The sequence below is a fragment of the Ornithorhynchus anatinus genome, chromosome 1 (assembly GCF_004115215.2).
Source record: "Ornithorhynchus anatinus isolate Pmale09 chromosome 1, mOrnAna1.pri.v4, whole genome shotgun sequence".
NCBI lineage: Eukaryota > Metazoa > Chordata > Mammalia > Monotremata > Ornithorhynchidae > Ornithorhynchus > Ornithorhynchus anatinus.
Window position 1 is genome coordinate 6,376,941 of NC_041728.1, and position 12,052 is coordinate 6,388,992.

Consider the following 12,052-nt stretch of genomic DNA (forward strand, 5'->3'; position numbering starts at 1 on the left):
AAATGTATTATTTGCTCCATAAAATGACCTTATTCTCTGCAAAATATTGATTTCTCCTCAGATATAATTCTAATGGGGCTTGAAATTAATATGTCTTTGGTTTATGGTTTACTTTTTTTTCCCACTATATTTCTACCATTATTGATGTCATTTCATTTTTAGGAACAGTGTCTTCTGGTTAAGAAAACACCCCTAAGATCAAGAGACAATGGTTCTTAATATATATCTGTCGACACATATAGTACAGGCACTTATTCATGGGAATTCCACAAGTAAGAAACAATAGCTCTCAAAAGAGCAGAATGTATCACTGCATTGCTGTTTTAGTCTATAGAATTAAAAAAGCCATTATAATAAGCAGCTTTCCATCCTATTGTTTATTTATGCCTGTCCACTTGTTAGGTTTTGTTGCCTCCCCCTTTCTAGACTGTGAGCCCGTTGCTGGGTAGGGATTGTCTCTATCTGTGGCCAAATTGTACTTTCCAAGCCTTGGTACAATGTTCTGCACACAGTAAGTGCTCAACACATATGACAATGAATGAATGAAAGCGTTGTGTTAGGATGGTATGAACATGGTGGCTAATTGATTTTTTCTACATCCATTCATTCAATAGTATTTATTGAGCGCTTACTATGTGCAGACCACTGTACTAAGCTCCTAGAATGGACAAATCGGTAACAGATAGAGACAGTCCCTGCCCTTTGATGGGCTTACAGTCTAATCGGGGGAGACGGACAGACAAGAACAATAGCAATAAATATACCTTTTACCTAAAAAAAAAATCAGTTATCTTTTTAAACCTGAAAAATGAAATCTTTCATTGGCTAAGCTGATCTGTCTCATTACAGATGATTGCATCACCAACCCTGTCACCATTTTCCCAAACCTCCATTCTCATAATTAGAACTCACCCTAATCTCTACCAGGTTTCTGAAAGTTTATTCTCATTTGATAATATAGCTAGATATGGGTTTGCTCTGCTTATTTGGAATGGTGTTCTGTCTATTTACTGGCCTGTTCAGATTCATCGGAAAGACTACAGATCCACGCACCAAAGAGGAGAAGAGAATGTTTTCATGAACGGGGGGCTATCGGAGAATAGGAGAATAGATCTTTGTTGCTTTCTGAATGGGTCTACTTATATTAATTGAAAACGATTAAAGTTGGCATCAGGCTAAAAAAAAGTACGGAACACTGGCTACCTAGCTAACGTTGAAGGGGGTGGATACGGCTTTCACAATAATCGTCATCATCATCACCAAAGTATTTATTGAGCACTGACAGGGTGTAGAGCACTGTACCAGTAACAACTGTGGGACTTGTTATACACTTACTATGTGCCAAGCCCTAGGCTAGCAACATGTCGTAGTGGATACAGCACAGGACTGGGAGTCAGAAGGTCAGGGTTCTAATCCCCGCTCCACCACTTGTCTGCTGTGTGATCTTGGGCTAGTCACTTCACTTCTCTGAGCCTCAGTTACCTCATCTGGAAAATGGGAATTAAGACTGGGCGCCCCACATGGGACAGGGACTGTGTCCAACGATTTGCTTGTATCCACCCCAGCGCTTAGTACAGTAACTGGCAACATAGTAAGCACTTAACAAATACCATAATTATTATTATATGAGAAAATCCGATTGGTCACAGTCCCACAGAGGGCTCAAAGTCTAAGGGAGAGAGAGAATGGGTATTTTGCCATCTTTTTACAGATGATGAACCTGAGGCATGGAGTATTCATTCATTCATTCAACTGTATTTATTGATTCAGTCGTTCAATCATATTTATTGAGCGCTTACTGAGTGCAGAGCACTGTACTAAATGCTTGGAAAGTACAATTCAGCAATAGAGACAACCCCTAACCAACAACGGGCACTTCCTGTATGCAAAACACTGTACTAAGCACTTGGGAGAGTATAACAACAGAAAAACGGACACATTGCCTGCCCATAATGAGGTTACAGTCTAGAGATTGAATACCTTTTCTCCCTTCCACTTAAACTGCTGACCTCACTGCCTCCTGTCTCTCCCCACACCAGGCCATACTTCACATACAGGCCATGTTTCTCCTCTCCTCAAGACTCTCCAGTGGTTGCCCATCCATCTCCACATCAAACAGAAACTCCTCATCACTGGCTTTGTAGCATTCAATCCCCTTGCCCTTTCCTACCTCACTCGCTACCCTCTAAGTACAACCAAGCCGACACTCTTTGCTCCGCTAATGCTTTCTCAGTGCACCTCAATCGTGTCTGTATCGCCACTGACCTCTTGCCCACGTCCTGTCTCTGGCCTGGAACGTCCTCCCTCCTCAAATCCGACAGACAATAACTCTCCTCTCCTTCATATCCTTATTGAAGTCACATCTCCTCATTCATTCATTTGTATTTATTGAACGCTTACTGTGTGAGGACCACTGTATTATGCACTTGAGAGAATACAAAATGAGAATAAAGACATATTCCCTGACCACAACAAGCTTACAGTCCAAGAGACCTTCCCTGACTAAGCCCTCTTTTCCTTTTCTTCAATTCCCTTCTGCATCTCCCTGACTTGCTCCCTTAATTCATCCCCCGCCCAGCTCCATAGCCCCTATGTTCATATCAGTAATTTATTGATATTAATGTCTGCCCCTCCACCTCTCCACTGTAAGCTCATGTGGGCAGGGAATATGTCTTTTATTATATTGCACTTTCCCAAGTGCTTAGTACAGTGCTCTGCACACAGAAGTGCTCAACAAATACAACCGACTGACTTCTCGCTTCATCGCCAGTTGGAATGACGGTTAAAGTCTCCAAGATAATCGTCTTGGAGGACTTGACCAGGCAAAAGGATATAGTTCAAAAATCATGCTAATGCTGCCTGAAACTGTACCAGCTCCCCAATTTCCTATGAGCCACCCCAGATAATACCAATTTATCTATCATCGTTACCAAAAGATTGGAGCAAAACCCAAAAAGGAGCAAATGAACTTTTTAACCCAACACTTCCCTTGGGCTATAAAAATGCTGTTAATCTTAACCTGAATTATCTACCTTTTCTTGATTAGAATTTAAATATCAGGATATCTCATATGACCTACTGATTCCACATCAATGGATCATTTACCTCATTCCCTAAGGCATGAATCATTAGTGCTGGAAAAATAGCTTTATATTGTCATGCTGCAGTATTCCTCAAATATGCTAATTTACTCAATTAGCTTATAGGCAGTTTCCTTAGTGATCTATTTAGCCCATTTCCAGAATACTTTTAAGCAACTAATATTTTGAAGCCTTTTGCACTGTCCCAAAATAGTTAATAATTATGATAATAACATAATAGTATTCACGATGAGGAGGATGATGATGGCATTTGTTAAGCGTTTACTGTGTGCCAGACACTCTAAGCGCTGGGGTGGATACAGGCAAATTAAGTTGGACACAGACCCTGTCCCATGTGGGGCTCACAGTTTTAATCCCCATTTTACAGATGAGGGAACTGGCACAGAGAAGTGAAGCGACTTGTCCCAGGTCACATAACAGACAAGCGGCGGAGCTGGGATTAGAAATCATGACCTTCTGATTCCCAGGCCTGTGCTCTATCCACTACACTATGCTGTCTCTAATAAAGTACATACTGGATGTCAAGCACTGAATTAATTCATAGGTAGATGCACAATTAATCAGGTCAGACAGTCCCTGTCCCACCGGGAGCTCCCAGTCCAAGGGGTAGATCAGAAAAATAAGGAAACTTGAGACTCAGAGAAGTGAAGTGACTTGCCCAGTGTCTCACATCAGGCAAGTGGCAGAGTCCAAGTCTTCTGACCCGCCTGCCCCCAGGCCCCTGCTCCTTCCACTAAGCTACGCTGGGGAACATTTCATTTTGGCTAAAGCACTGCATCCATCTCTCTCCATCTCTTTTTTGCGACATCTGGTAAGTAAGGTAGTGCGACCGTTCAGAAGAAAAGAAGGAATTCGACTTTACCAAACCTCAGAAGGATGCCCCTAACACTTTAGTCACAAGGTAAGATGCGGGATGCATATATCTGTAGATATCAAGAAGTGTTGCTCAGTGGAAAGGGCCCGGGCTTGGGAGTAGGCGGTCATGGGTTCTAATCCCGGCTCCTTAACCCAACCCTTCCCTTGGGCTATAAAAATGCTTTTGTTCACCTTAACCTGAATTATCTACCTTTTCTAATATAGAAAAGGTAATCCCGGCTCCGACACTTGTCAGCTGTGTGACCTTGGGCAAGTCACTTCACTTCTCTGAGCCTCAGTTACCTCATCTGTAAAATGGGGATTAAGACTGGGAGCCCCATGTGAGATCACCTTGTATCCCCCCAGTGCTTAGAACAGTGCTTTGCACACAGTAAGCGCTTAACAAGTACTATCATTATTATTATTATCTCTTTATATTAATGTCTGTCTCCCCCTCTAGACCGTGAGCTCACTGTAGGCAGGAATGTGTCTGTTATACTGTACCCTCCCAAGTGCTTAGTACAATGCTTTGCACATAGTAAGTGCTCAATAAGACTGAATGAATTAATGAATGAATGAAATGGAATGTGAGAGACTACAAATATTTTGCAAACAGGGAAACCAAGAAGTAACTCACCCAAGGGAATAGTGAGTTGATGGAAGCACTACAATTGGGTCAAATTCAAAAGTTCCCACTGTCGGAGTTTTTCCACTGAGTTGGGGAGTGTCCTACTTTGCTCGCTAGGTTCCTTTCATGCAAATGGATTATTTTAAGATGTGCCTGCAGGGGCCCATCAATAACGAGTACGTTTTCAGGGAGCGGGAGAAAACACACTTGGGTCCGGCTCTTCCCTCAGAATGCCAGATCCTCACTGGAAATTGCAACAATCATTCTCACTGGAGATCGAGAGAGAAGAAAACTCAAGAGCATCCTCAACTTTTCTTGGTTTTTTTTTTTGGATGGGCTATTTTAATAATAATAATAGTGGTATTTGCTAAGTGTTAACTATATGTCAAGTGTTGTGCTATGCAATGGGGTTTATGCAAGATAATTAGGTCCCACAAGGGACTCACGATCAAAGTAGAACAGATATGGAATCTTCACTTTACAGAAGAAGGAACTGAGGCACAGAGAAGTGAAGTGATTTGCCCAAGATCACACAGCAGGCAAGTAGCAGAATCAAGATTAGAACCCGGGTCCTCTGATTCCAAGGCCCAGGCTATTTCCATTAGGCCATGCTACTTTTCTATTTTCACTGATGTATAATATGCATAAAATACAGGATTTACCAAACAAGAGAAGCATCTTGGCCTAGTAGAAAGAGCAAAGGATTGGGAGGCAGGAGACCTGGGTTCTAATTCCGGCTCTCCTGCTTGGTAAGATACGGCATTTCACTGCTCTGTGCCGCAGTGAAATGTCCTCCTTTGGATTGTACTGACCCCACTGCTTAACCTATAGTATCTAAGCACTAATCAAATATCAAAATTACTATTAGTATTATTAATCCCCATTTAAATACCCATTTTACAGAACAGCAAACCTCATGTGAAAGTTGAATGACTTGCCCAAGATCACACAGTAGGCAAGCTAGGATTAGGACTCAAGTCTCCTGACTTTGTGCTTGGATTTGCAATCTTTATTTGTCCCACGCCCATAATCCTTAATTTTTACTTATATTAAATGTTTGTTTCCCCATTTAAACTGAAAACTCCCTGTGGGCAGGGAACATATCTCTGATCATAGAGAGATATGTTCATCTCTGTTCATCACATCATACTCTCCCAAGCACTGAGTAGAGCGCTCTACACATAGAAAGTGTACAGGAAATACAATTGATTGATCGACTGATCACTAATAACATTGATGCCAGATTTTTGTATGAGTATGCTATGCTGAAGGAGGGCCGTAGATTTAGACCCATTGCATTCTGCTAGAAAACACTGTTAAAACCCCAAACTGCCTCTGAACGAAGCATCATCGGATGCAGGCTAACAGGATGATCTCTTCGGCTACTTCCCATAAAATGGCTGTCTTGGGAGACATACTGAGAGATTGTCACTCCCTCCCTCCCATAAACCTCCTAAACACGTCACTGTGCCAAATTTTAAGCCAGTCTCATAAGAAGAGGCCTTAATACCAGAGTGTTGTGGGCAAAGAATGTGTCAACCAACTCTGTTAGACACGCTCCCAAGTGTTGAGTACAGTGTTCTGCACACGGTAAGTGCTCAATAAATACAACTGATTGATTAATTAGAAAAGATCCAATCTCACACGTTGTATGCTCATCCTAACTGGCCAAATTAAAAGAAACCCATTATTGGCAAAGCTGATGGTCTTTACTGTTACATATTTCTCCCAGAGAAACACAAAGTGATTTGGCCCCCCGTTCAAAAAATGGCAAACTGAAGTATCGCAATTCCTATTAGCATTAGTAATAGGGCTATTTAAATTGGCACAGCATCAAGAAGGAAACATGGGCTCTGAGTTTTGGAGGAAATTTTCCCGTCCATCTCATTACTATGAAACATACGAAGCAGAAATAAAAGGCGCCGATAATCTATTTTTGGTCATTTCGTTTCAGGTGTTGTCATAGACCATTTAGCATGCTATTTGAACAAATCCTCCTGTGCAACCATGATTCTCCCCTAGCACAGCACTCCCTGTGTCTTTTTCCCCTCTTGTCTTGAAACTACGTACTATGAAATTAGTTTGGTCAAATAACTGAGAAAGAGAATTCACGAGCTTAAATTGTGAAACCACAAATCTGTTCCACTGTGGCTGAAATTGGGGTGGCATGGCAAATCTAGGAGGAATCGGAGGAAATTGCTGACAAATTCAAGGAAACATAAAAGGAAATATTCAGTGTACTCTGCACGTGATTCTGCAGGGGCTAAAAAGTCACTGAAATAGTATTAAACCATTTCACATCAGGCACATCACTGTTCATTCATTCAACAGAATTTATTGAGCGCTTACTATGTGCAGAGCACTGTACTAAGCGCTTGGAACGTACAAATCGGTAACAGATAGAGACAGTCCCTGCCCTTTGGCGGGCTTACGGTCTAATCGGGGGAGACGGACAGACAAGAACAATGGCAATAAATAGAATCGAGGGAATGAACATCTCATTAAAACAATAGCAAATAAATGGAATCGAGGCGATGTTCATTTAATTAACAAAATAAATAGGGTGATGAAGACACATACAGTTGAGCGGACGAGTACAGTGCTGAGGGGATGGGACGGGAGAGGAGCAGAGGGAAATGGGGGGAGAAGAGGGTTTAGCTGCGGAGAGGTGAAGGGGGGCAGTAGAGGGAGCAGAGGGAAAAGGGGAGCTCGGTCTGGGAAGGCCTCTTGGAGGAGGTGAGCTTTAAGTAGGGTACTTAAACACTGTTCAAGAGGGAGGAGGAGAGTTGGGGAAATGGGAGAGGGTCTGTCATCCAGTCAGTAATGCTTAAATAACAATTACAATAATAATAATAACTGGGGTATTTGTTAAGTGCTATGTGCCAAGCACTGTACTAAGCACTGGGATGCTTCCATCAACCATGAAAATATTTGCTAACTTCCAGGGCCACTAATGAAATGAAAGTGGACCTAAAAGAAATCTAGCTAGGGATCTGAAAAGCAGCCAGCTTTTTCCATTATGCCTTTACCCAGAGGCTGTTTTGAATGTTGAATGGCCTAGTGGAAGGAGCATGGGCAGGGGGTCAGAGAACCAACTCGGTCACTTGTCTGCTCGCTGACCCTGGGCCAATCATTTTACTTCTCTGTGCCTCAGTTTCCTCAACTGTAAAATGGGGATTAAATCCCTCTCCCTCCAACTTAGACTGTGAGCTCCATGTGGGACAGGAACTATGTTCAACCTGATAAACTTGTATCTAACTCCGTTCTTAGTGCTGGAGACATAGTAAGTGCTTAAATACTATAAAACCAACAAATCTGAGTAGGGGAGGGGAGGAGAGCGAGGGGAGGAGAGCTAGTATTATACTGTATGTGATAACTAGATTCTTGGGCTCTCCTTCCTGAGGTATCTAAGAGAAGGAAGCAGTGAGTCACAGCTAAGCAAGGTGAGGAGGCTGTGGGTTCTAATCCAGACTCTGCCACATGAACTGTGTGACTCTGGGCAAGTCGCTTAACTTCTCTGTGCCTCAGTTACCTCATCTGTACAATGGGGATTAAGACTGTAAATCCCACGTAGGACAACCTGATTACCTTGTATCTACCCCAGTGCTTAGAACAGTGCTAGGCACATAGTAGGCACTTAAATACCATCATTATTGATCACTAGACTCTAGACTGTAAACTCCTTGTGGGTAGAGAATGTGTCTTCCAACTCTGCTGTGTTGTATTCTCCCAACCACTTAGTACAGTGCTCTGCACACGGTAGTCGCTCAGTAAATACCATTGATTGGATAGTCACTAATCAATCGTATTTACTGAGCGTTCAACGAGTGCGGAGCCCTGTACCGTTTGACACAGAACGATATAACAGAGTTGGTAGACATGTTCCCTGCTCACAAGGATTTGAGAGCGACTGATAGTTATCCCCAAGGCACTTAAGCACATAGCTGTAAGTGATTCATTTATCTTAATGTCTGTCACTCCCCCTAAACTGTAAGCTTGCTGTGGACAGGGAAGGTGTTTACATTCACTGTTATGTTTTACTCTCCCTAGCGCTTAGTACAGTGCTCTGCACCTAAGTGCTCAAAAAATCCCATCGATCGGTTGATCTCTCGAGCTGCCTTACCTCAATCCGTATTTTGGTTTCAAAGATTCAACTACAATTTGAAGATATTCTTTCTGTAAAATATATTTTTCCTCTTGAAAAAAGCTTTGACTGACTTAAAAGCAGGATAGAAAAGATGGCATTTTCCAGATGAACTCTAAAAACAATAAGGATGGCACTTATGAAGAATTTACTCGCTGCCAAGATCTGGGATAGACATAAAATAATTAGATTGGACACGATTCCTATCCCGCATGAGGCTCACGGCATAAGAATGGGGAAGATCTAGCATTTTATCCCCATTTTAAAAATCAGGAAGCCTCATGTGGGAGTTGAGCGATTTGCTCAAGCTCACACAGTAGGCAAACTAGGATTTGAACTCAAGTCTTTACCTCCCAGTCATGTCCTCTTTCCACTAGACCACACTGTCACCCAACACTACGTTTGCTGGATTGACATCCCTGTATAAAATACATTTCCAAATAATTGCATCATAAATTCACCACCATATTTATGAAATTAATTTTGGTAACATATAAAAAAGAAGAGTGAACTCTACCTGGGTAATCCTCAGATACGTGTACTGAGTAGGACACACTGTAAAGAAAGAAAAAAAAAAAGGAAGTCAAAATAATGCAAAGCATTGTTATATTTTAACATAGCCATTTTACCCAATGATTTATTTATATAGGTTGACATAATTGGGAAGGAAGGGAGGGAGGGAAGAGAAGAATGGGAAAGATGGGAAAAAAGGAAAGAAGGGTCAGCTGTTTCAATATTTTCCTTCAACTGATGAAGAAAAGGTGCTGATTTAAAGAATTCAGATAATTTTTTTTTTTAAATAGCTATAGGCAAGGTGTAGGCTGAGGCTTCCATTCTCCCTAGGGGTACACGGAATAACTGTGGTATTTGTTAAGTGCTTACTCTGTGCCAAGCACTGTTCTGAATGCTTGGGTAGATACAAGGTAATCACTTTGGACACAGCCCCCTGCCCCACATAGGATTCATAGTCTAAGCTGGAGGTAGAACGGGTATTGAATCTTCATTTTGCACAGATTCGGGAAATTAAGGGACAGAGAAGTTCAGTGACTTGCCCAAGATCACCAAGCAGGAAAACAGTGTAGCTGGGATTAAAATCCAGCAGGATTACTGACTCCCAGGCTTGTGTTCTTTCCACTAGGTTAAGCTGCCTCTCTGTTGGGGCTGGGGTGTTCCAACTCTTCCCCGCCAAAAAGAGGGCCGCCTAAAACCAGTCTAATTCCCTGGGGACAAAGCAGAGCCCGCTTCGTTCCCAATGACTGCTAAAACAGAGAACTGCATGGTCTGTTACATTGTTATTATTGTTATATGTACTCTCCCAAGTGGTTAGTAAAGTGCTCTCCACACAGTAAGTGCTCAATAAATATGACGGACAGAGTTTACGAGAACCCAAAGATGCTGGAGGGTTTGGCCCTTACTCTGATGCACAGAACCATACATCATTGTTTTCCCTTTTCTGGATTATTTCTCCATTTTCCTGGGGCAAAAAAGAGTGAGCGTGTTAGGACAGAAGGTGTGGGTTTCATGGTTCACTACTAGAGAAAAACAACTTGAGTGGCCATCTGTTGACAGTGGCAAAATCTAATTCTTCGTCGGGGGTGGACCGGATTCACTGATCACTCCATTGCAGAAGAGCAAGGCAGCAATGCAATGGTCGGTCAGTCAGTCAGTCCGTAGTATTTGAGCGCTTACTGTGTGCAGACCACTGTACTAAGCACTTAGGAGAGTTCAATATAACAATAAATTAATTCCCTGCCCAGGAGCTTATGGTATGGTGGGCACTTAAGCAGCCCTGTTTGGAGATCTCGTGCATACACCGGCGCTCAGTACAGTGTTTGACACATTGTAAGGGCTTAAATATCAAAATTACTATTACTGAAATTTTTAGATGAACTATCATGCCAGATGGAAACAAGGACTAGAAAAGCAATTCTTAAAAATGGCCTCTCTCATTTCATCCATAATATTGAGTTTATTGTTATACTGTATTCTCCTAAGCGCTTAGTACAGTTCTCTGCACACAGTATGTACCATAATTGATTGATTTATATTAATGTCTGTCTCCCCTTCTAGACAAGCTCAGTCTGGGCAGGGAATGTGTCTGTTCTATTGTTGTAGCATACTTGCCCAAGCGCTCAGTACAGTGCTCTACACACGGTAAGCACTCAATTCAACTGACATCTTACGCCAAAGAAATAAAATGCATTCCATTCATTGATTCCCTCGGATTTATTGCATCTTAAAATGCCTCTTACAACGTGATTCATCAGTTCCTTGAATCCCAACAGCTTCCAGTGACACTAGCTGACTAAAAATAACCAAGCCTGCAACTCTAAATTGGTTTGCCACTGTAGTACCCAGATCTGGGGGAAACACATTGTGTAAAGCAGACAAAGGTGATTCAGCTCAAGGAGTCTCTTTGAAAAGGAAAAATAAATCTAAGTGACGGTGAAACTGCATTAAGAGCAAAAAATGAACATTTATTCCCTGGGGGTGGGGAAGGGTGGGGACAGTGTGGAAATGATACTCCTAGTTAGAAGCAAAAGACAGAGAGAATCACAGTTAGAATGAAGAAAGATTTGGACAGCTGATGCGAAAGCAGAATCTCCCAAAAGAGAATTTCTTCCCAACGCTTTATGTTTCTTCCAGTTGGCTTCCCAGAAACAAGTATATCTAGTGAAGCCTTAAACAATAATAGTTGAATAAATGAGACTGCATCTACTTCTTTGCCTCTGGGACCTCCTCCCACACTGCAGAGGAAAGCAATTCCAGCTATTTACATGCACTGCTGTTTCTACAAGCATATAGCTATCAGAGTTCAGGCCAGAGCTTTTGACCTCTTTTCTACTGCCTAGAAGATACTTTTCTAACCAAGATCTGCCTCTGCAGAAGCTGGGGAAAAGATCTGTCTCTCCAGGGACTAAAAATATTTGGAAAATTGTCTGGGTGCCCCTGATTCCACTCAACCCCATGACATCTTTTCTATTCCTAACTTTGTTTTTGATTTAAATTTCTTATTCCCCTCAGAGGAAGATGGCTCGTTGTGGACAGGAAATGTGACTATTGTTATAATGTGCTCTCCCAAGTGCTTAATACAGTGTTTTGCATACAGTAAGCACTCAGCACGATTGAATAAATGAAAGTTGCTATAAAATGTGACCACATTCCCCAAACCAATTCTTTGTATGTTCTTCTTTGCTGTACAATCAATCCAGAAATGAAACAATGGTATTTGAGTGTCTACTATGTGCAGAGAATAATAGTAATAATGTTGGTATTTAAGCGCCTATTATGTGCCAAGCAATGTTTTAAGCACTGGGGTAGATA

The 12,052-nt window shown here is 41.9% G+C and overlaps 1 protein-coding gene across 2 annotated transcripts in view; it reads right to left on the reverse strand.

The window, feature by feature from the left end:
• Positions 1–12,052, reverse strand: part of PARP8 (poly(ADP-ribose) polymerase family member 8) — a 132,061-nt gene that overhangs the window by 58,878 nt on the left and 61,131 nt on the right. For both annotated transcript variants that reach the window (XR_003760477.2, XM_029067340.2), the window contains exon 3: positions 9,246–9,283. Coding sequence is in view for 1 of the 2 variants with exons in the window: in XM_029067340.2 (XP_028923173.1) it covers positions 9,246–9,283 (38 nt within the window). In the remaining variant the exon portion in view is untranslated. The remainder of the gene's footprint in view (positions 1–9,245; positions 9,284–12,052) is intronic.